The sequence below is a fragment of the Lynx rufus genome, unplaced genomic scaffold (assembly GCF_022079265.1).
Source record: "Lynx rufus isolate CCGP_SWC_20201006 ecotype Redwood Valley unplaced genomic scaffold, mLynRuf1.p SCAF_2, whole genome shotgun sequence".
Lineage (NCBI taxonomy): Eukaryota > Metazoa > Chordata > Mammalia > Carnivora > Felidae > Lynx > Lynx rufus.
This window is the reverse complement of record NW_025814834.1, coordinates 45,240,764-45,265,600: the sequence shown is the minus strand read 5'-3', so window position 1 is coordinate 45,265,600 and position 24,837 is coordinate 45,240,764. Positions and strand designations below refer to the sequence as shown.

Genomic DNA, 24,837 nt, shown 5'->3' with positions numbered 1-24,837 from the left:
CCTTCCAGGGCCAATGCTCCATTTAGCACGCCTCCTGCACTGTTTTTCTGTCTTATGATAAACAGGAAAAAAATTTCTTATACCTTATCTTTCTTTTTGGGGGGTTGGAGGTGGGGAGCAATGAAAGGTATATCAAGCAAGCCACCTGTTTCAAGAAAAAAAAATGGGGAAAGGCATAGTTCTTTAGGGTAATGAAGATGGCTTTCTGCATTTAGTAAGCAAAGAATGCCTATGTTGAAAAAAGGAACTTAAAAACCAGGTAGGAAACCTGCATGGAATAAAGCATGAAAAAAAATGTAATAATTTGTTTTTAACTGGAAGCAAAATAAGTGACTCTTTTAGGAAATGTAATTACAAGCTAAGTGAAGGACAATTCTCCTGTCTCTAATCCGCTTCACTCATTGGTATCACCTGATTGTCCCTGTAGATATTTGAGTTTGTCCCCCTATTTAGAAATACACCCAGACACAGGCTCTGTTCATCTGCCTGCCCCTGCCCTACATCTATGCCTGGGGCTGTAAACAGCAAAGGCTGCCAGGCCAGCGGTGACACCCCTCCCCTCCCCTCCTCTTCCTGCTCTCCACAGCACTCTGCAAAGATAAGCAAGGCGGCTGTAAAAATTCCTTTCGGCTCTCCAACTCCAGGCTCCTTCCTCCTACACAGGCCCCTCTCTCTCCAGACCCTCAATTTGTCAAAATGCCCACATGAAGAGCCGGGAACTTCCTTTGCTAATATGGCTCTATTCATCTTACAAGGTCACAGGCCTTCCATTAAGGCTGCCAAACTCAGGGCAGAATTCAGACCACAGCTGACCCCTGTGGGAGGGAGCAGAGGGCCTGTTCAAGACAGCAGCCAAACCTTACGGAGGCATCTGCCATCTGTCCAAAGGCCACAAGCAGGTCTGGAGCTTCGGGGTGCAGGCAAAGGTTCTCAAGGCCCCAATTTTAGGGGAAAGAAAAGGAGCCTGTGATTAACCATGTCAGAGTCAAATCTGCATCCCAGGAAGAAGCTGTCTGGGGTACAGATCAAGTCTTCATTAACATTTGTCAAGTACAGAATGCGGCTCTTTTTTTTTTGGACTACAGCAGGAACCTAGAACTCTGTCGTTAGGCCCAATTCCTAGTACTGATACCACCTCATCCGATAGTCCACAAAGCACTTCCACATGACTTCTCTTATTTGACTTGGTCAGGAAAAGCTGTGAAGTGGGTGGAGTTGGCTTTATAGTATCATCTCCAATTTACAGAAGATGAGATAGAATTCAGAGGGCTTCATGTGACTTCTTCAAGGTCAAGGAATGAGTACTGAGTTCATGTTTACTATATTTGTATCCAAACCACCATAAACTGTACATATGAACAGTGGGATAACACTAAAAATTATGAATTATTATGAAACTGCAGAGGAAGAAAATACCTTATCCAAAACAGATGTTCTATAACAAAACTAATATTAAATAACTGGGGAACGCAACTCAGGAAAAAGGAGTCAAGATTTTAAAAATGTTTTTTATATAGAAATATGTTACAAAGATTTTACAACATAGTAAATCATTATGTCATACCATAGAAAGAAGATGAAACCTTAAGAAAAAAGAAGAAAGTGCTCATAGTAACGGATTGCAGTCTCCATGAAAGTGCATAAACGGTTAAGGCAAAGTACCATGTTGGTACTGACATGTTGCAAAATGACTCGGAAAACAGTTTTTTAAAATACATACAAAAGTATTTCTTTTCTTCCATTCTTCTCAAAGACATTTGAACGGGATACATTTATAAACGGTCTTGCTCTACAACTGTGTAAAAATAACTCCTTGGGTACAAAACAGTGAAAGTAAAAATGCTCTAGCTGAGCGCATTCAAAAGTCAATCTGATGATTTTAAAACAAAACCTTTCCAAGTGTGAGCTTGCTTTCTACATTTAATCTACCAGGCTAAAAGCGTGCTCCCTCCTGTTCCAAGACAGAGATCATTAACGATAGCGGAGTTGAATTCAGATCTTGCTCTCCTGGGTGACTTTGAGCTTCTAGTTTCTATGGCCAAACTATCAGCGTATTTGAAGTCCTTATGCATTTACTGTTATAAATCTACAGCTTTGTTTCTATCTGCAGCTTACAGGAGAGCCATTTTCTGAAGTGTTATATATGCTTACTACAGTATTTCACCATGATAATAAAGATACAAAGGTGCTCTCTAAAGTTATACCGTAAATCCTATTTGAGAATTCTAGTTAAGTATTTCATTTTCCACATATATGTAAATCCCTTATGATCGACAGGATCAATAAGAATAACACTGGTTATCAAACTCTCCTCTTCATACTTGAAGCAGAATTTGTTTTTTTTTATAATGTGAAGAACATGCTAAAAGAAAATAAATTAGCTAGACTTGGACAAGAATGAGTTTTAAGGAAAAATGACATATCTGAATTCTTGCACAGATAATAAATATCTCCCAAAGAATAACTTAAATCACGTGACTAACTGCTCTTCGTGTAAAATTTTATCTACTCCTGAGAAATAGGGAAAAATCAGTGTTACCTTTCTCCACATTTAAACTGAGTTTTTCTTTTCCTTTTTTGATTTTTTTCCCCATCCTTAAGTGTAAGGGAAATTAACCAGTTCATTTCCTCTGACTTAAGTCTTGTAAATAGCTTCTAGCCCTCAAGGTACAACTGGGGTAAAACCAGAGAGAAACACCTAGCTGTTTATTGGAATTCTGAAGTACAAAATAAGCATATGTGCTCTGTGTAATCTAGTAACAGGGATAGCAACAGTTAAATGGTCTCACACAACAGATATATTAGTTTGATTTTCATTCGTAACTTCTTTTTCCTCAGGACAACAGGCAAACATCTTGCTGCCCAGAGTTTTCTGGGCAAATCGAAAATACATGATGTGGCCCATTGCCACAAAGGAGACTGAAATCAGTACAAGCAAGCCAAAAGCTTCAGGATTCGGAGCCAGGATAACCATGATGAAATGCAGAAGATCAAGAAGATAGTTCATGGAGTTCTGAACACCATTTATAATGCCTCTTTCAGATTCAATTACATTTTCTTGCAGCAACTGTGTCACAGTTAAATCAAAGGACCAAAGACCTATTAATAGAAGATATCTGTTAAACACTGAATTTTAATTTACAGCTTTACATTTCACATTTACATTTTAAAAATCTGTTGACGTGTACAAAATATATATTCATCCCTATTATCTTGAAGTCACCATGCATATATTCATCAGAGCCTTGCCTTTCAGAATTCTTTTTCATTAATAAATACTTGGTGTTGTATATAAGTGTTGAATCAATAAATTCTAGACCTCAAACTAATATTACACTGCATGTTAATTAACTGGAATTTAAATAAAAACTTGAAAAATAAAAATACAATAAATGAAATAAAATAAAATAAAATAAATAAAATACTGGGTTGCTAGTGGCTTCAAGAAATGATTTTTTATAGCCACCATACTAAAGTAAGTTTAATCTACAAACTTCTTAATTCTATTTTTTGTGATTATTTATACTACAAAAGCAAAACTCCAAAATCAGAGACAATAAATCTTACTATAAGTACTAGTGTTTTTAAAGCCTACAGTGAATATACTAATATACTGTTGTGGTTAAAGTTTAAGGACTTTAAGAGATTATTACATTTACTGCTTGGTTTCTAAAGCCCCTGTAATAAAGCTGTCTTGCTTGAATATTAATTGTCTTTGATAAATTAATGAATTGCTTTGTATCACAAGATAAATATGGTTTCATTTAAAGAAAAAAATTCAGGCAGAGATAATTCATCAGTACTCTATTAATAATTACTTAAATTTTACTTTGTAAGAAGTCATTACATTGTGTTTCCTTCCAGAGCTATAAAATCCACTTGTTTGGCAAAGTATACTATAAATACACATAAGCTAGAGAGGACTTTTGAAGGATTTTTTTTTTTTTGAAAACAAAAACACTACCTTTTTTACCTTGTCCTATACAAATATTTTCTAACTTATAGTCCTTTTAGTAGAGTTATAGCAATATAAAGACACTAAATTACTAAATGGCATCATTATAACTAATATATTTTCAAAAAATAAGTTGCATCAGGGTGCCTGGGTGGCTCAGTCAGTTGAGCATCTGACTTCGGCTCAGGTCATGATCTCATGGACTGAGTTCGAGCCCTGCATTGGGCTCTGCTGACAACTTGGAGCCTGGAGCCTGTTTTGGATTCTGTGTCTCCCTCTCTCTCTCTCTGCCCCTCGCCTGCCTGTGCTTTGTCTCTCAAAAATAAATAAATGTTAAAAATTAAAAAAAAATAAATTAACTAAAAAAAAATAATAAGTTGCATCAAGAGTAATACTTAAGATACTCATTTATTAAAAAGTTTCAGGGGCGCCTGGGTGGCTTGGTCGGTTAAGCGTCCAACTTCGGCTCAGGTCATGATCTCACGATCTGTGAGTTCGAGCCCCGCGTCAGGCTCTGTGCTGACAGCTCAGAGCCTGGAGCCTGTTTCAGATTCTGTGTCTCCCTCTCTCTCTGCCCCTCCCCTGTTCATGCTCTGTCTCTCTCTGTCTCAAAAATAAATAAACGTTAAAAAAAAAATTTTTAAAGTTTCAAGCCCTAATCATATTTTAAGCATATGTGCATATACACAAACTGTATTTTAAACTATAAAATAAAAATTTCATATGTATGTAAGGATACAGAGTGGGTTTTGCTTAAATTAAGGGAAGATTTCAGATCATTTATCATTGAATCTTCTGAACCCACACTGCAAAAAAGACACTTTAGCTCATTAACATTCAGAGAGATGACTTACCAATTCTAGCAGCAATGACGCCTGCAAACAGCAGACTGACAGACACTATGGGCACAGATTTAGGACTCATCTCTGGGACAATAGTAGCAGGGTCAGACACATTTGACATGTGCATTTCAGGTGTAAAAATGATTTCAGGTATATCTGTAGGTCTAATTGTGGACAGCGGCTCTCCTTGAATCAACCTAGAATGGATATCTTCAAAAGGAGAAACAGACAAGTCCAAGGGGCTTCCAGGCATGAACACGGAGATCACACACAAGATCAAACAGGAAAGCTGTGCAAATCCTGAGATCAGACCAGTCCGAACCAGGCCACATTTTCTACGTAGCCAAGTAAAAGCCATGGTTCCCATTATTCCAGTTATGGCTGATGCTCCCATCAGAATACTGAGGATGGACCCGCTCAGCCCCTGAGTGTAGGCGTACCCTGTGGTGATACAGTCAAAGCCCAGGACAGTCATATAGAGGAAAGCAAGACCCATGCCCGCCAGAAACACTGGCTGGTTGTAATAGGCGACCCATCCATCTCGGAAGGTGCGGAAGGGCTCAGCCATCTGGGAGGCACAGCTTGGCTCTTGCTCATGTTCAAGCTCATGGATGTTAGGGTCTTTCTCACCCATTAGATGAGTTCCCTCCAAGGATTTTGGCTCAGTTTCTGTTAATAAAAGATATTATTATATGTATCAGTATAATATGTATTTTCTTTTACTAACCTAAGAATTTCAGCTAAGAAACAATCTCCAAGTAGCATTTATGTTAAATAAACAAAATACTATGGATATCGCTGTCTCTCACATGGTCTGTCTCCCTCTCTCCATTGCCCCCCTTAGAAATTATACTCCAGAAATGAAGGAAGGAAGGAAGGAAGGAAGGAAGGAAGGAAGGAAGGAAGAAAGAAAGAAAGAAAATTATACTCCCACCAAAGTAAAAGTAAATAACAGGAAAACTCATCAAGTAAAAATATAATAATTGTCTGGAAAAACACAGCATCTTCTTTTCTGGGGCCCTGTTAGGATTCCATTAGCCCAAAAGCCCAACTTGCTCTCTCTTCTTGGGAAATGCCCACCTTCAGTCCTCATTCCCTTCCACTGTTGTACAAATAGCTATGTAACTCTTCTCTTCATAGACTCAGGAATTCTCTTATTCTTTTTTTTCCCCCCTTGTTTTTCCCATTCTTATGGCTCAATTTTTCCCAGCCATCCCTCAGTTGATTTCCCCTCCATGTCTGCTGTTCACGTTAAGGAAAAGGGCCCGAGGCCTCATTCCAGCTCCCTGAGGTCCAATCCCAAGTTGTTCCTCAGGCTGTCAAAAGCCTGGGTATTGACTCATCCATACCAAAGTGACATATTTAACCTCATGCACGCCTTCAGCAGTAATAAACTGGATGAACTTTCGTCTTCACCAACTTTTAAGGTCTGAACATCAGAATAAAAGGATTGATCACTGTATTGAGCTTACCTTTATGTAAATTCAGCTGTTTCAATTCAGCTTCCTCTACTTTAGGAGGAGCTTTCACAGCCAGAGCAGGTGTTTTTTGGTAAACCTTCCAGAGCAGAAAGTACTCCACACACATGGACACGAAATTCCACCCCGAAATGAAACCACAGCCAATGACTGCAGAGCCAAACGTCATAATCTGACCAACAGCCATAGGGGCCAAGATGTTGGTTAACTGGTCAATCCTTCGTACTGTAGCATTCATATCTATAGAGGTAGGTAAAGGAGGAAGATAAGTGTGCAAATCTATCAAAGAGAGACTGCCCACTTACATAATACAAACTCATAATCCAAGAGTATAGATTCCTAGAATGTAAATTTCTAAAAGCACTCTGTGAACAAACCATTTTGTTAGGAAATAATTTGTCATTTGGAACAAGTCATATTAAATTTGCCTCAAAAATCATGATTCCCTGGGGTTGTATAAATAAGTCTAATATTAGCTTTTAAGATGAATACAATAGTGAGTGACCCTACAAACATGTTTTCAACAAAAATTTATTAAATGCCTATTATGGGCTAGGCATTATTCTATCACTATAAAAAAAAAATAAAGAATATCCTGCCCTGTCTTCAGGGAGTTTACCTTCCCATGGGAAAAGAAAGAGTAAATCAATAAGTATATATATATATATATATATATATATATATATATATATGTGTGTGTGTGTATATGTATATGTATATATATATATGTATGTATACGTATATGTGTATATATATACACACACACACAGAATGTCATATGTTAATTAAATATTACGGTGAAAAATAAAGCAGAAAAAGGGTGCAGGGAAAAAAGAAATTTCAGTTTTTTTTTTTTTTTATGTTTGTTTATTTTTGAAAGAGAGCACAAGCAGGGGAGAGGCAGAGAGAGAGGGAGACACAGAATCCCAAGCAGGATCCAGGCTCTGAGCTGTCAGCACAGAGCCCGACACGGGGCTTGAACCCACAAACCGTGAGATCATGACCTGAGCTGAAGTCAGACTCTTAACTGACTGAGCCACCCAGGTGCCCCAAAAGATTTCAGTTTTCAATATGGCAAGGTCAGGAAAGGACTCCCTGAAAAAAAAAAAAAGAGAGAGAGAGAGAGAGAGAAAGGAGTAGGAGGAAAAAGAGTCAGTCCTGTAGATATCAGTGAAAAGAGAATTCCAGACCAAGGGATGTAAAAATGTCCTGGGGCAGGAGGAGCACACCTACAGTGTTAGAGGAACAACAAGGAGGCTGGCAGGGCTAGAGCAGAGGGAGGAAGGGAATAGGTCAGAGAGGGAGGGCAGACTGTCTAATCACCTAGGGTCTTGTGAACATTATATGGATGCCAACTTTGTCAATGAATGGGTGAGGAAGCCTTTTGGAGCTTTTGAACAGAGAGGTGACATAGTCTAACTTATGTTTTTAAAGGTTCATTTTGGCTGCTGTGTTGTGAAGACTGTAGCATGAGGGTGAGGGAGTTGGTAGATAAGAGCAGAGGCAAGAAGACCGGTAGAAGATGATGTAGCATAAACCAGGACAGTAATAATGGAAATGGGGAAACAGATGTTGGATACACTTCAAAGGCAGAATCAGAAAGATTTGCAAATAGATTAGATATGGGGTGTGAGAGAAAGAGAAGAATTAAGGAGGACTCTGAAGTCCACTGTTGCTGTTTTCTAAGCAACTATTAGAAGGAAAGAGTGGCCATTTACTGAGAAAGGAAAGAATTCAAAAGAATCAGATTTGCAGCAAAAGAACGAGTATTTAGTTTAGAGATGCTGATTTTGATAGGCTACTGACAAGCACAAGGGTGTATCAAGTGGACAGTTAAATATGTCTGCAGTTTAGGAAAGAAGTCTGTGCCAGATTTGGTAGTCATCAGCCAGTTGAGTTTTAAAGCAGTGAGACTGGATGAGGTCAACCAAGGGACTGAGTGTAGACCCAGAAGAGGCAAGATCTGAGGACCCAGTCCTGGGCATGTCAATGTTTAGAGGTCAGGAAGATGAAGAAGAACCAGTGAAAGAGGAAAAAACCCAGAGGAGTGTGGCATCCTAGAAGCCATGGGGCAACACTGTTTCTAAGAGGAGGGGGTAATCAACTGGCAAGTGCTGCTGATAGGTCAAGGAAGATGAGTACTAAGAGGAAGCTCTAGATTGGTCACACGGAAGGTATTGGGGGCTTCAAAGAGAGTAGTTCTGGTAGACCAGAAAGGGCAAATGCCTGACTGAAGCTGGTTTAAGAGATTGGCGTCAACTCCAGGAGATATACCATTTATATTATATTTTTCAGTGAGCGGCACTCCCTGGATTCACAATGTAAATGTTGCCCCCCTGGCATCATGAAAAGCAAAACCCTGACCAGGGACAGGAACTAGAAACAGCATAGACATCTTTTTTTTAAGATTTTCTGAAAACAGAGACAAAGAAATGAGGTGGTAGAAGGGTAAAAAGAGGTAATAATGTTTAAGAGAAATATTATTGCACATTTATATGCTGTTGGGGATGACACCATAGATGAGAAGGGATGGAATCTGAACCAACACACAAATGGGAGAGCTACTCTTAGACGGGAGCAAAACCATCAACATGCACAAGAGTGCAGACCACATACGCAGCTGCAGGTGGATGTAATGGGGACAGCATGTGTAACTTCTCATTTCTTCTACTCTCTCAGTAAAGCACAAAGCAAGGTCATCAGTGAAAGTGAGGATGGGAGAGGAGGTATGGAATGTATGAGGAGAAAGGAGAACATGAAACCTACTCCTCTAAGGAAACAGGAAGGAGGAAAGGGCCACAGAAATTAGTACGATCACCTGGCAGCACAAAAGGGTGAACATGAACCCAATGGTCACGAACTGTAAAACAGTGAAAACAGAGAGCAAAATTGTGCATTTTTCTCCAGACATGTTCTACTGGAGAGTAACAGAAGGAGAGGAGGCCAAGTGAGCTGAGAGTATAAGCTAGGAGGTGATCATATGTGATCAAAACGTCTGACCTGTAATTTCAGCTGAGTAAGGAAGGGAGACAAGAGCGGTCACAGACGTGAAAATGGCCGGTAGGTGACAACCAGATTGGAAGACTGTTATGGCTAGGGTATGAGAAGGAATGAGCTGGAAAGACAGGAGGTGCCAATTCAAGACATGAATGCCTAAGATTAAGATTATGGAAGGGGAGGATTTAGTGGTGATGACCAAGTCTAGGACATGACCATGGGAACATAGCAAAATCAGAGCAGAGGACAACATGAATAAAAGAGAGGAAGTCAAGAAAATGACCAATTTTCTTATTCTCTATCTCACAGAGTAGAGTGGAACCAATGAGACAAATCCTTATCAATCATGTGGGGCACCTTAAGAGAAAAGCAATAGGTGACTAATAAGTGCATTAGCAGAAAATTGCCTTTATTCCTTCTCTAATTCTTCCTGGTCCTCAACTGCCTTCCAATTAGTCCCATGAGTGTATAATGCTTACATGATAACAGGAGAACTTTGACACGTTTCACCTTTCACTTGAGAGGCAGAGGCAGTTTTCATTGATCTCACACATGACCCTTTTTTGCAGAGGCTTCGCTTTCATCCCACCCTCAAAAAGTTTCCAACTCAGGTGCTAACAGAGAAGTATAGAATAGATTCAAGTAACTCAATATTTTGATTCCCAAAATTGAGTACAAGTGAAAATATACACATGTTCTGAAAGCCCCACAACAAGAGAAAAATTAATTTAGTTAAAATGATTTGTTGTATTTTCACTTCCTCGGTTTTTAAGTGCTCCTGAAGCTTCCTAATGCCACCAATTTCAATCTTTATTATACTTAGGAAGCTAATAATGTTTGTGTGTGATGCAGTATCAGTAACCAGCTTTTATGTTTTGGAAGCAGAATGAACTATATAATGATTTGGGGAAAAGACCTCATCATTTCACTGGTAACAGGCTAGAGAAGAATCTGTCCTCTGAATACGCAAACCCATCCTTTGCACAAATTTCTATTTATTCTTATGTAAACACACATATATGTGCTCATTTAATTCCAATTTAACTATTTTCAGCTGCAGCTGAGGCACAGACCATGACATTAAATAAAGACTTGCTATTATAAAGGGTATATTAAATCTCATAGGATAATAATAATAAGCAGACCTGCTGAGCAAATAGCAGGCAACAGGTTTGTCTACCTTAAATATGAAATCAATTTTTAGTCAATAGAGTTCAAATAAGAAATTTATTGGTCATCTTGATCACGGTAACCAGCAGATGTGTCTTTAGGAAGGAGGATCAAAACAAAACAAAACAAAACACCTCAGAAGCTATAAATAGAGTGGTTAACAAAGAAAATAGGGAAGGAAATAAAACAGAAGGGATAAAAAGTCTGGGAAAAGCAAGTGAGCTTCAAACAGGTTTGACAGGCTAAGGGTCATAGCACAACAGACTGTTTCAATAAAACACTAAACCAAGTACCTAAGCAAATTAGCCGACAGATTAATTACCAGTATTTATGTAGAAAAACAATTCCTTTTCTGGTGATCTCCAAACTAGATGGTAACAGCTGTATTTTGGTCTGATGCCACTGAAATTCTAAAACTTTTTAACCTTCCAGGGAAAATGTCTCTATTTTTTTACCCTCAGTGATACAACTTCCAGTTTTGAAACCTATTCTGAAATCAAGAAACACTGCATTAAGGGAAGGGGAGCAATTACCATCTGGCTCACCACCTCTCCTCCCAGTGCATACAGCTTTTGCCCTTCACAGGCACACACATACAAGGCGCACACAGGTTCAGCATCCCTGTCCAGTCCCCTGCTCGGGTTTCTAACAGTTTTCGCTGGGTTTCTAAAGTTTTCGTTTCGGCTTCAAAACACGCCCTGCACAAACACACACAATTCCGGACTGGAGGACGTGCGTCTGTGTGCAGAGACTCAACCTCAGAGGTGACTAAGGTGTACTTCTTGACATACACTTCTTCTCCAATTTTCCTCTCTCCTCCTCTCTACCTGTTCTATAATTCTGCCTTATAGCAGAAATAGCACCAAAAAAATCAATGGTTAGATAGACCCTTGCTGACCTTCTGAACTAAGAAAGTTTCTATCCTATTTTGAAGCATGGTTTTAGTTAATCTTTTAACAAATGCTGAAGAAAGACAACACGGAGGTTTTCCCTCACTAGGCTACTAACCTGCAATACTAGTTGAATGCAGAAAAGCACCACTTGCTAAAAGCTAATTCACAGTGGATGAAACTTCAATAAGCAGCTTGCTTCCTTTCCTAAACTTGAGAAATTCGACTTCACTTGCTAAAAAGCACCACTTGCTAAAAGCTAATTCACAGTGGATGAAACTTCAATAGGCAGCTTACTTCCCTTCCTAAACTTGAGAAATTCCAGAAAGTTAGAAAACAGACTGCAATTATTCCTCTGCAATTATTCCTGATAATAAAGAAAGGCAGCTGAGAAACAGTCATTCATATTCTTCTTGTTGTTCTGGGACGTCAAAAAGCCCACAAAGTTATATGGAATCTTTGGTTTTTCTTATTTATTTATATTTGTATTTAGAATAAATGATAAATTCTGAGGAATTTTCACTTTACACGGGCTTTTTCCCCCCAGACTGTACAGACTTCACAAGAGTCAAAATGAGTTTAAAATTCATATTAAGAGGGGCACCTGGGTGGCTCAGTCGGTTAAGCGTCCGACTTCAGCTCAGGTCATGATCTCACGGTTCATGAGTTCGAGCCCCGCGTCAGGCTCTGTGCTGACAGCTCAGAGCCTGGAGCCTGTTTCAGAGTCTGTGTCTCCCTCTCTCTCTCTGACCCTCCCCCGTTCATGCTCTGTCTCTCTCTGTCTCAAAAATAAATAAACATTAAAAAAATAAAATAAAATAAAATAAAATTCGTATTAAGAGAAAGAAAATCATCTTAAAAGACAACTTTCCCCCCAAACATATTCTACCAGATACATATGTGCTCTATTTTCAAAACAGGTCTTTTTGTACCTTTTGAATTTTAAAACATGGACATGTATTACATACTTAAAATAGCATATTAAAAAGAGAAAGTAAATAAGGAAAAAACATACAAAAAAGGACAAAGCCTAATCATATAGTTCAATGTGACAAGAAGAGACATGGAATTATTTCCTATTGGTAAATGATTACAGGAAGAAAAAAATCAACGAGAATCACTACTTTACCTCTAGAAAGAATATCCTGTGGTATATTCACATGTGTTATAAATTCATCCTATATGGACACCATTCTCTAAAATCACTGTGGTATTTGTCTCAATTATAAATAACATTGCTACAACAAAGTGATGATTTAAGCAAATTCTTCTCTTTCTTCCTTTAGACCTTTCACACATTTTCTTTCTCTCACCACCTCCTTTCCTTTTTTTAGCCACATGGCCCAAACAAAGTTGCCTGCTATCCCCAACACTAATCTTGCCTTCTGTGAACTAGAATAAGCCATTTAAATCATCAGCAATAGTTTTCTGGTCTGTCAGGATGGTTGGGCAATAGGTTTGTGATACCCATTATCTCAATGACCAGCACAACTGATTGACCTGATCTAATCAGTGGATAGGTGTACCCTTCCTCCTTACCCCTGTGTAGCTATGAATCTGATGTGTGTCTGTGTCAGGGGGCAGGTAGGGAATATTGAGTGAGGTGAGTTATTCTGAGTACAAGTGATGCTAATGTAATAGGACATGTTGCTTTGTAAGCATTCTTTAGTCTGTCTCTGGCCTCTTATATATGTTTCCAATGGACAACTAAGATTATAAGCTTCTTGAAAACCATATTCTGTCCTCAATTTCTCTAGTATTTGTAACAGCAATTCTATTGCATTGTAGATAATATAATAAAAGTTAGAGATTATAACTTTAAACTTGAAGGAATTAACTACTAGAGTCCCTTTTGGAAATAAAGTGTTTCCACTTGGTTTGGAGAAAAATAAAAAGCAGTAAATACTAGTCATACTACCATGGTATGAATGAATCAATCTCATGTCAGATTTTCACTGCTCTAAGTATTAAGTAAACATACAGAGACCATGAACAGAATTTAAAAGAAAGAGTTCAAAAGAAACGTTCTTCCATTTGCCAGGTTTGCATACAATAAAAGTTCACTATCCTATAAATTAATTTCATAACAGTGAGATAAATCATTGCACTGAAACTGACAATGTGATAAGACAAAGACTATATTTTCAATTTATGGAAAATAATTTTCAGTTAAATACCCAGAAGAAAAGGTTTAACCCTCATTTACTACCTCTGACATAAAGTGAATCCTCATGTAACCCCTTACATTAAAAGAGAAAGCCAAATTACCTGCTAATTTGCTTCTGTCTCCTCCTGCAACAACGACAATCCAGTCCCTTTGGATCGTGATTGCAGTAGCAGTACTGGCCAAATTTGCGATATTTGCAATAGTGATGATCAAGATGTAACAGGAAGTCTAAGGAATTATAGGAAAAAGTTGAGTTAAAAATGTCAGTTTTACCTCACAGGACCTATACCTCACTGTACAGTGTAGTTTGAAATGGTCTTTGGTGGCATAATAATAACATTTTAAGTTCATTTCATAAAATCGTAAGAAATAATTTTACTTTGTAGACATGAAACCATAAATACCAGTAGTCAAGTTAAAGGGCATAATATCTTCCTAATCCACATCATCTGCAATACACATAGTACAAAAATTATAAAAATCATGTGCACATTTATGTGACATAGTTATCATAAAGTGTTAACATAGCAGTAGTTTTTAATTTCTTCCCAAAATACCTCTTTTCGAAAAAACAATAAAGGGGAAGTGAGAAGACCTGCATTTAAGTCAGAATTATGATACTTCCTAGTTGCACGACAATGGTCAATCAGATAACATCACTTTGTCTAATTTTTTCATTAACAAAATAAAGGGAATATACTAGAAGATTTCTAATGTTCTCCCTGGCTTTGAAACCCTACAGTATCTGTCTAAATATATAAGAAGATTCAATAGTTACATCAAATCCATTATTTGCCACCACCCCATCTTTCCCCTTTTCCATCAAGCTATCATGAGACCATAGTGTGAGAAGTTATGTAGTCCATGACCCCATACATACCAATTACTATTGGAGGAATACAATTATGACAAATTAATAAATATATGGATTACATTTCTTATGTAATGTGAACAAATTACAGGTTAGTAGCTGAAAATTAATTGACAACTGAATTATACAATAAACTTTTAGAAATACCACTAAAAACAAATAAGGAAAAAAAATAGGACAAAATTAAAATTCAAACAATATTTAATGAGTGCCCACTATGGGCAAACAAGCAAAAACAAAATATAATACAAACGGTAGAGGATATTAAATGGACACAGAGGGTCAACAGTGTCTTTGTGAAAAGATACCCCCTAGTCTCAAAGGGTTTTCATTTTTTACCACTACCAGATGTTCTATTTTCTGCCATCAAGAATATCACTGAGAACTTACAAGAACCCATCCATGATACATGGTCAGAAGCTCGTTTTTATGTAAGAAAACCATCATCAGAATGATTCCACACAAGATGACTGAAACATTCTGCACCACCAGCGAAGTCTGAGCCACTGTACAGAGGGAGAAACAAAGTGTTCACTATACCAAAATATCACAATGGCCCCATTTTTGTCCACACATTAATGCATATGCAAATTACTATATGAAAAAAAAATTCCTGAAGTAAATCCTGAATCAAGTATTTCCAGTAGGACCCACCAGATAACACCAGACCGTAAAACTTACAGGAAGAGTGAAGTATTCACCATTTTCCTATTAATTAAAGCCATTCATAATAACCACATTTTCATTTAGTTTATTCTCTTGAAAGTTTACTGTCATAAACAGAACTATATTACCTAGACAAGATCCATCTTTCAGCTCTTTGTTGCTGAAGCTAAAATCATAACATGCAGGAAGTTAGAGAAGAGGTTAAGAAGTCATGGAATCCATAAGCCCCTACGGAATAGGCTGAATCTGATAAGATAGTATGAATACATAGGAAAGATATGTAAAATTCACCAAGAATAAAGCAGCAGTGTATTCCACTGGGCATTCTAATGCTGTATGCTGCTGCTATGAAATTCTAAGTAACACCTTCCCTCACAGAAAATGCCAGTTTCCTTGGAGTCCGGCACTCATGTAGATAATGTATTGGAGTAAGGACTAAGTAAACCAAGTAAGGACACCCACAGTCTTATTTGTAATCTTTTCCCTGCCACTCACCAGGGTAGGTGATCTAGGACAGGATACGTAATGTCTCTTATGTCTGTGTCTATAAGGTGAGGATGATGATACATATGTGCCTTCTTTACAAGGTCAGTATGATGCTCAAATAAAATACTCATGAAAAGTACCCTGAAAAATACAGGGAGTTGTATGCGTAAGGCATAATTATAGCCCTGGTCTTTAAGGGCAGTAAAGCTCATTCTGGCTTAGAAGGTCATATAAAAGCCTCAAACAAACTGCTTTCTGAAATTAGTTTGTAGTAAAATCCCAACATATAACTCATTCTTCTATTGCACAAGGATTAAATACCAACTGTGTGAAGTTTCTAACTTTTAGAACCCCACCAACCAGAGGAAGGAAAGATATGGGAACAGATAATTGTAAGAGTAGAAGTACAATAGCAGAGGTGTTGACAAAGACTCCTGAGAGCAGAGGAAGAAATGATTAAATCAGCCCAGAGACATCGGACATTTTCACAGAAAGTGACATGTGAGCTGATTTCATGGGATAAATGGGAGATTGCTATCCTACCACACACTTTTTCATCTAACTCAACATTCTTTCCCAACCTAGGATTCCAATGCTCAACAATCATAAGGTTAAAAGGTCTCCAAGATATATAATATCCCTGTGTTCCTACAAATAACGATGTGAACAACCAGGAATGTTTTTTGTTTTCTTGTATACAAAACTTAGTTCTATATGTGTTCTGGTATATCCATTCTCAAAACAGACAAATGTCCAGCTTGACCATTTCACTAATAGAATCAAGTCCTAGAATTTGATAATCCAAATTGCTCTCTATCCAGGGGCAGTCATCCTTCACTGAAAGAAACATATTTCAATCTTTCTCCAATGTCTAAAATAGACTTGGCCAGGTCTTGGCATCATCAACTGCACAACCCAGGAAAATTGTGACCTGGCTTATTATCTGGATTGCGCTTATATTCTGCATAGCTGAACTGTTCCATCACTTTCTCTCTTTCCTACACATAAAACTGCAATGATTTCAGTACTAATGCTCTAGAATAAATGTCAATATATTACCATTTCTTCTTTTCCCCTCAAAAATTTATAATTCAGCTCTCCATGATCCTGACTCAGATATTCTCTCTTCAATCTATAGTTTTCAATTACCCTACACCTGCCTCTATAGAAAACACTGTAACCCAGAGGACAGATGTTAAAGCTGTCCCAGGAACATCACACTGACTGACTCCAGTGCGACTCATGGTTAGAAAGAATGCCAGAGTTAAGCAAACTTTTAATGTTTAACATGGCTCCCAGAAAAGAACTATGGTGTTAATTATTAACATCTGGAATTTATGACTAGCCAAAGATCCAAAAAAATCTATAAGCTTAATATCTTGGCATTCCAATTTTGTGCAGAAGCCCCAGGACCTTCCATGTAGAAGTGCTGACGCTGATCATCCCATTGCTCAAGTATGGCAAGCAGACACACAGTGGGTCAGTCACAGTGGTTTTTCTTTAGCTCAAGCCTAGGTCCCATGAATACAAAGCCTTAGTTTACCACTTCTCACCTTTAAGTCTGGAATTCTTATCCACCCAATCACCAATGATGGCTCCTAGGACCAGAACAGACCCTGCCACCACCAGCCCGTAGACTGCAGTCAAGAGGAGGCTGTTTCCATAGAGCTCTACCAAAAACACAGACACTGCAAAGTGCCACATCCGATCTCCCTTGAATAAGAAAAGAGAAAATGTTTTGATGAAATTATTTTTATTTCCCAGGCAATTACACTCAGCAAGTTGCTCCCTTATCAAAATGTACTTTCTGGCTACACCATGAGATTTTTCCAAGTCAACAATTACTCTTTGAATTGAATATTGGTCAAGTGTTAAAATCATCCATCCTGGTCCAATGGAAAATATTCTGGGCCATTTACTAAGTAAACCCAAAAAAGCATGATATTAATGAAACACACATACTCCTTATCATTCTAGAAAAAAAAAAATGTAGTTTCAACACCAAAGGTTTTTTGAGACAAAACTTCTTCCCTTTGTGTCAGGTTTCTACCTGGGCCTGGAATTTACCTATTGTGATTTGAGAGGCACAAAGTAGTGTGCTACTGAACCAGAATGAAACTACAGTATAGTTTACAAATATTCATATGCTTTGAATGTCAAGAAAAAGCCAGTTTCCCAATCTGTAAACTGATAAGAATGAACTATATGATCTTTAAAGTTTCTTTCACCTAAACATTCTAAAATATATGCTCTATTTCACCAATAAATTTCAAAGTCAAAAAAAGGCAGGCTCAGAAAAATGAAATTAATATGGGGAAAAAATTAATATGGGCAAATTCTGGTACCACATTTACAAAAATGTCAGAAATAAATGCATAAGCAGCTTTTTATTTGAACATTTTAATTTGGATGGGTTTGGAAAGGGTGAAAAGACTACTTATTTTTTCACTGTAGAGTATACAGGAAACGAATTCATTATGGCAAAATGTAGAATAATGAAAATTTTTAAATGAGTCAGATAAATTAATGCATAAGAAATCTATAATGGACCTTATCATGAGATTTTTGGCTCCATCCCTGACCTCTGACCTCTGAGTTAACATAAAACAGGACAACAATGTTTTATCATAACCTATCCCTAGAAATCACTACAGGAAACTAAATTCACAGTCTAGGCTCCTTATGCATTTGACACTATCTGGAAGTACTAGAGTCCTAATTCTTTCCAAAGTTTCTTAACACCTGCTTGATAAATTCAACGTATTAGGACCAAAGTATTATCCTGGTATATCAAATTATTTTTTTTAATTTCATAAAGCCAAGACAACAATTCTATGCATTCAAAATTTTAAATTGAGTCAGGGTGCCTGGGTGGCTCAGTCCGTTGAGTGGCCAACTTCGGCTCAGGTCATGATCTCGCGGTCCGTGAGTTCAAGCCCCGCGTCGGGCTCTGTGCTGACAGCTCAGAGCCTGGAGCCTGTTTCAGATTCTGTGTCTCCCTCTCTCTGCCCCTCCCCCGTTCATGCTCTGTCTCTCTCTGTCTCAAAAATAAATAAACGTTAAAAAAAAATTTTTAAAAAACAAAACAAAATTTTAAATTGATGCACATACACAATAGCAATCCTTTACAATAAACTTCATGTAGACCAGTATTTCTCTGCAGGAATGATTTTATCCTCCAGGGATCACCTGGCAGTGTCTGGAACTGTTTTGGATTGCCACAACTCTGGGGCAGGGGTAGGAGTACTACTGGCATCTACAATGCATAGCGCCGTCCCCTACAACAAAGTATCCAGCCCAAGATGGCAACAATGCCAAGTTAAGAGAAACCTCTACCATGGAGTAGAGGATTGTGAACATAATTTAGGAAGGCAATTCAAAATTAACATAAGATTAGGGCCTTGTCAAATGGAGTGAATATGGTCAAGTAAATCTTAAAACAAACAGTGGAAGCACTATGTCTGCAAGACTGATTCTAACCTGATGGTCTGGAATGTGAGCTCTAGAACATTCTGTGTTCTCAAACCTCAGCCCACTGCATGGCCCAGGTTACATACACAACAAATAACTATGGAATCAACAAAGGAGTGGATCTGCAGTGAATCCCAGTTGTGAATGAGTCAATATAGAATAAGTGGCAAAAACCTACACTGATTTATCAATAACATTGTTCTGGTACATTAGATTTGTTCCGTGACTGTTCAAAAGTTTGAGGATTAATCAGTACCATAATTCACACGTCTGACACAGCTTTTGTTTGCATTGATAATGGAAAGTTTTTCCACTTAAATGAAGTAGGAATTAAGTTTCAAATACCAATGTACTAAATGATTAAAACTGTATGATACACATACAATTTGTTTGAAACCCATAAAAAGACAAATTTATATTAAGATAAAGAGATCAATAAGAATAACAAACTGCTTCCTTAATCTTTAACAGGAGAAGCAAGTGTAGATTGGATTAGCATACAATGGGAGGGGGTGAGGAGAGGCACTTTATCTTCCTCTCCATCCCTCTGAATAGCTCCCAAGGAAAAGACAAGAAACACATAAATGCCCTAAATGATAGGTGGCCTCCAGGAGTGAATTTCCTTTTTCTTACCATAAGGAATAAAAAATAATACTCCATGACTGTGGCTTCTTTCTTTCCTTTTTTTTTTTTTTTTTTAAACTCCTACTTTTTATCCAAAAGAATTTTAGACTCTTCTACAGCAGGCCATCAAAACAAGTGGTACCAAATGAAAATTTTCTTTCTTGCTTATCCTTGTATCCATGACGCCTCCTTGATGGAGAGGAATAAAACTGCTCCGATTATCCCAATTTCTAAAGGCTTTAAGCTTTAAGAGGCAACAGATTCCACACTCATGAAGCCCAAAGTAGTACAATCTTGAGCCCACCCATTCCTTCCTTACATCCATTTCCTGCCCTCCCATGTGCTCTCACTGTACTTTGATGATTTGTTTACATGTCCATCTACCCCCAATGGGCTGAGAGCTGAGGGACAACTGAGTATCTGTGAATGAATGATCACAGTCATTAATCCACTTACTACTTATTGGGAAGCTACTATAAACCCAATCCTACGGCAGGCACTAGAAACTCCACGGTACACAAAAATCAAAGTCCATACTTTCCCACAGCTTGCATCTCAGTGAGCAGAGACCAAACACAAACCTAGAACAGGTCAAATGGTATAAATGCTACAAGGAAAAATAAAGCAGCATGAGCAGGAAGGTGGCATTTTGCATTAAGTAGTCAGAGACCTCTCTGAGCAGAGACCTAAAGGAAGTAAGGGCTGGAGTCATACACACATCTGGGATATGAATGAAGACAATCTAGAGGATAATGACACAAGATACAAGCAACTGGCCACCCTTTTCCACTGTTGGTTATCTTTTTGTGACTAGACACATTTTTTAAAGCCCATACTAAATCAAATTCTAAGCTCCTTGACAACAAGACCCATTTCTTACAGTACTTTGCATTCTGATAGCATAGAGTAAAATGTACTGATCTACTGGCAGATAGAAATAAAGCCAGAAATAAAAAGCATCCAACCCCACACAGATATAACCTTCTACCCTAATACTTCTATTTTCAGTGTACAGGAAACCATGATTTGGCAGAGTTTTCAGGGGAATGGATAGATGTGTGCGTGTGTGTGTGTGTGTATACATATATATAAACGTATACACACACACAAACACATTTATTTTGTTCTAATAAAATTAGGCAGTGTCAAACAGGAGACAAAACTCAAAGGCAGACTTATCTAGAGTTACTGAGCATTCCTCTTTTGTACTCTTTTGCAATAAGGAGTAAAACTCCACTAAACCTTATATGGTTGTAGATCCTGGTTTGGGGGGATTTTGTTTTGTTTTGTTTTAATTCAACTTTCCACAAGAACTCCCTTAGCTCAACTTACTGGGGTAAGTGTCTGCCACTTTTCATATGGGACTTTTAATTAACATGACAAAAAAATCCTCCTGGAACAACTATAGTTACACCCTTTTGGCAAATCTGACCTCACAACCTAACAACAAAAGGTCACATAAACATTAAAGGTAATGAGTATTTAGAAGTGAGATACCTCATTCTCCTAAAAGATAGGTCCAGACCACAGGATGGGAATATCAGATGCTACCTCTATTCCTTGTTATTGGTTTTTAAAATACTTAAAAGTAGGGGCACCTGGGTGGCTTAGTCGGTTCAGTGTCCGGCTTCTGCTCAGGTCATGATCTCACAGCTGGTGAGTTCGAGCCCCGCGTTGGGCTCTGTGCTGACAGCTCAGAGCCTGGAGCCTGCCTCCTATCTGTGTCTCCCTCTCTCTCTGCCCCTAACCCACTCGCATTCTGTCTCTGTCCTCTCAAAAATGAAAACATTAAAAAAAATTTTTTAAATACTTAAAAGTATTTTTAAAAAGTACTGAATTAAATGGAAGGAAAACTATAGGTTTAGGTATAATTAAGAGTAGTTTCACTAGATTTCTACTTAGAATCATCAGCTATTGAAAACAAAACAAACTCACACCAATTCAACTTTGTTTACATGTATTTGCAGAGTCATCCTTGACTAAGCCTCTGGGAAGATAGGAGCTGGCCTTTCTAAAAAGCCATCTTTGAACTGCTATTTCTTAAAGAGCTGATAACCTAGCTTAATAATTTCCCAAGGGCATGGGTCCAGATTTCCTCTTACAATAGTTTGCATTCATGTCTTAAGGATGATCCAACAGAAGTTTCCAATTTAAAAAGAAAATACTATTCACAAAATTTACCTTAAAAATTCTCTCTCCTTTTGATTTTTTAAAATTAAAAATCATAGGAGGCATACATAGAATTTCCTCAAATACTGCTTTTAAACAGTAAGAAGATTGTTTAATTTGAAAGATTCTAATCATTAATCAAACACACACATACAGCATCCTTTTGGGATTATTCTTTTTTGGGATGTTGATGAAGCTAGCCAGGTCAACAGAAACACTGGCCGTCTTCTAGGACCGCATAGGAATTTGGAGAGAGAATTATGAATCATTTGCTGATTTTCAATGGATGATGGTTTTTAAGACAGCCTGAGATGCTCAACAAATATCTACCAACAGATAACATTTAAAAAAATTTTTTTAACGTTTATTCATTTTTGAGAGACAAGGAGAGACAGAGCATGAGCAGGGAAGGGGCAGAGAGAGGGAGACACAGAATCCAAAACAGGCTCCAGGCTCTCAGCTGTCAGCACAGAGCCCAACAAACTGCGAGATCCTGACCTGAGCTCAACCAACTTAGCCACCCGGGCACCCCAGATAACATTTTTTTTAAGTTTATTTATTTTTGAGAGACAGAGAGAGGGAGTGCACACACAAGAGTGAGGGAGGGGCAGAGAGAGAGGAAGACAGAGGATCTGAAGCAAACTCTATGCTGACAGCAGAAAGTCCCATGGGAGGCTTGAACTTACTAACCCTGAGATCCCGACCTGAGCCGAAACTGGACACTTAACCAACTGAGCCACCCAGGTACCCCCAGCAGAGAACATTTTAAAGCCAAGAATTTTTATCACCCAGATATTTGTTTTGGATGCCAATTTATATTTAAATTAATCACAGAATGCTATTTTTAGCCTGAATCAGTCACTCCACTATTCTACTGTATTTTCATAGTGCAGTATGCTGGAATTTATCATTTTAACAAAAGAGGAAAAGGGAGAAATAGCTTAAATGTGAAATAGAAGATACAGGAGACATTCATCCGTTTTTAGTAGCAAATATTACCATAAGCCTAGTAGCGCAAAATACAATTTATAAGCAATGCAAATATTCCTGTCCTTCTATCTTTGGATAGTTGTTCATCTACATAAAGTATGATAATTAAATAACATTTGCTAACACCTATGGGAAAATATCTTGGGTGAAAATAACTTTTTGGTTAGAACATGTGTGTTTGGATGATTTATTTATTTAGCTGCACGGAAAACCTGGAAGGTGACTTAATAAAATTGGTCCAAATGAAAGGAAACAAGAAACTATGCAAGTATGTCGTAAGAATTACTGTACATTGTCACTTACCCAAGTAGACAGAGAATGACCAAGGTAGAGAAGGAATTTTGCCGAGGTCAGGTAGTTTGCTAAGGATCCTGCAAAGACACACAGGAGGGGCGGTGGATAAAAAGCGTATTTAGGTCACTTAAGTGAGCTGAGGTTGGAACACTTGCCCGTTTTCTCCTAATAAACACGATCATTAAAAACTAATTTGTGGGACAAACCACATACATTTTATCAAGTCACCGAGGAATCGATGTGTCCAGTTTGCTTAATACCACTCGCTTCAAGTCACTACGACCTATTGGTCAATAACTGCAAAACCTCACCTACGGTTAAGAAAGCTCTTGTTTCAACATTCTTTAACTCCGCCTTTTTTTTTTTTTTTTTTTAAACAAGACAATCCAAACTTCCAGGTCTACTCCTCCTTGCCGGCGTGTAAGCCCTTTCCCCGCATCTTGCAATTCCCTTCTTCCTCGACCCTCACCAAAAGGAGTCCGAGCACTCCGATCAACAGCTGAGCCACATTCCTCCAAAACTGCGCAGAGCTGCTGGCCTCCACCGCCCACCACCCGCGTTAGGTCAACTCACCGCAGCATCCTCCCTGGTGGTTTTGCTCTCTTGCCTTGGTCATGACCCCAGGCGCCCCCCGCTTGCTCTTCTGCTGCTGCAGCTGCCCTCGATGAGGTGCTTGTTAACAGGAGTGCAAGGAACCGAGGAGAGCACCGCTAAAAACACCACAGCCTTACGCAAAAAGACCCCGACGTCTACTAGGGCAAAGAACAAAAGAGAAACGGCCCCGGGGTCTTCTTTTAGTCTTCTTTCCAAACTTAGCTAACACTGTAGCTGAAGTTGGAAAGGCAAAGCCTTATGCAAGGCGGGTGGGAGGCTTCACAGGCCGTGCGAGCCGGATCCGGCACCCCGCGCCGCCGCCGCCGCCGCCACAGCCCGCGCGGCGCAGCCCTGCACACTTATACGGGGCCGGGGCGGAGCTCCCTTCGGCCGCAGGCTCGGGGCCGCCCCCTCTCGCTCAGGGCCAGCCGGGCGTCCCCGCGGCGCGGCGCGGGGCCAGGGGCCCGCCGCCCTCACGCGCCGTGCCGCCCTCCACGCCCTTCCCAGGAGGAGTCGCCAGCCCTGGGCGCGAGTGGCCACCTGGCCACAAACAACCCGCGCGGCCTGCGAGGACCCTCGCCCCGCGAACTGCTCGGGCCGGGGTGTCCGCCGTCCGGGAGGCCGCGGGAGGGGGTCGGGAAGGCCGCAGGGCGGCGGCGAAGGGGAAGAGGAGCGTGGACCCCGCGGGGCCGACGGAGAGAGGCCCAGCGCCAAGCGAGCCGGCCGGTGCCGGAGGAAAGCACCCGGTGCCTGCAGTTTGGGGGAGAGGGAAGCCGCCGGACCTTCCCTGTGCAAAGCCCCAACCCGGGCTTGGGAGTGGGGGGTTATTACTTTTTAAAAAGAAAATCATTTTTAATATAGGAACTAAATAAACATAATTCATACCATGGAGGCCACTTTCCTGGCCTTTCCATTCCGGCCCACCTGTGGCAGAGAGTACCTTTTCTTCCCGGGACTACGGAACCGGGCTTCTCTCAAAGAACAAGAATCAAAAGGCAGGAAAGGGCACAAAGACCAGAGTTGAGCCCTCTCCAGAGGAGTAAGGGGAGGCTTGTAAAGGTCAAGACCCGCAGCGTGTTAGGGACCCACCCCCAGCCCAGAACTTAGGTCTCCAAATCTTTCCTGGAGATGCAGCAAGGAAGAACCAGCCCAACCGTTTCCCTTCACCATCCT

At 39.3% G+C, this 24,837-nt stretch overlaps 1 protein-coding gene across 1 annotated transcript; it reads right to left on the bottom strand.

The window, feature by feature from the left end:
- Positions 1-1,494: 1,494 nt before the first annotated feature.
- Positions 1,495-23,983, bottom strand: SLC40A1 (solute carrier family 40 member 1). The gene is made up of 8 exons (XM_047083097.1): positions 23,644-23,983; positions 23,080-23,147; positions 17,076-17,235; positions 14,761-14,876; positions 13,601-13,727; positions 6,270-6,515; positions 4,810-5,466; positions 1,495-3,099 (listed from the first exon to the last, which is right to left on the bottom strand). The coding sequence occupies exons 1-8, from the start codon at positions 23,684-23,686 to the stop codon at positions 2,786-2,788; spliced, it is 1,731 nt and encodes a 576-aa protein (XP_046939053.1). The 5' UTR covers positions 23,687-23,983; the 3' UTR covers positions 1,495-2,785.
- Positions 23,984-24,837: the final 854 nt, after the last annotated feature.

Bases quoted from the DNA above. Each gene is read 5' to 3' on its own strand.
- SLC40A1 (XM_047083097.1), bottom strand. From the start codon at position 23,686: ATGACCAAGGCAAGAGAGCAAAACCACCAGGGAGGATGCTGCG. The intron at 23,148-23,643 runs GTGAGTTGACCT...GTGTCTTTGCAG, and splicing joins CCACCAGGGAGGATGCTGCG to GATCCTTAGCAAACTACCTG. The intron at 14,877-17,075 runs GTGAGAAGTGGT...CCCTCTGTACAG, and splicing joins TAAGAATTCCAGACTTAAAG to TGGCTCAGACTTCGCTGGTG.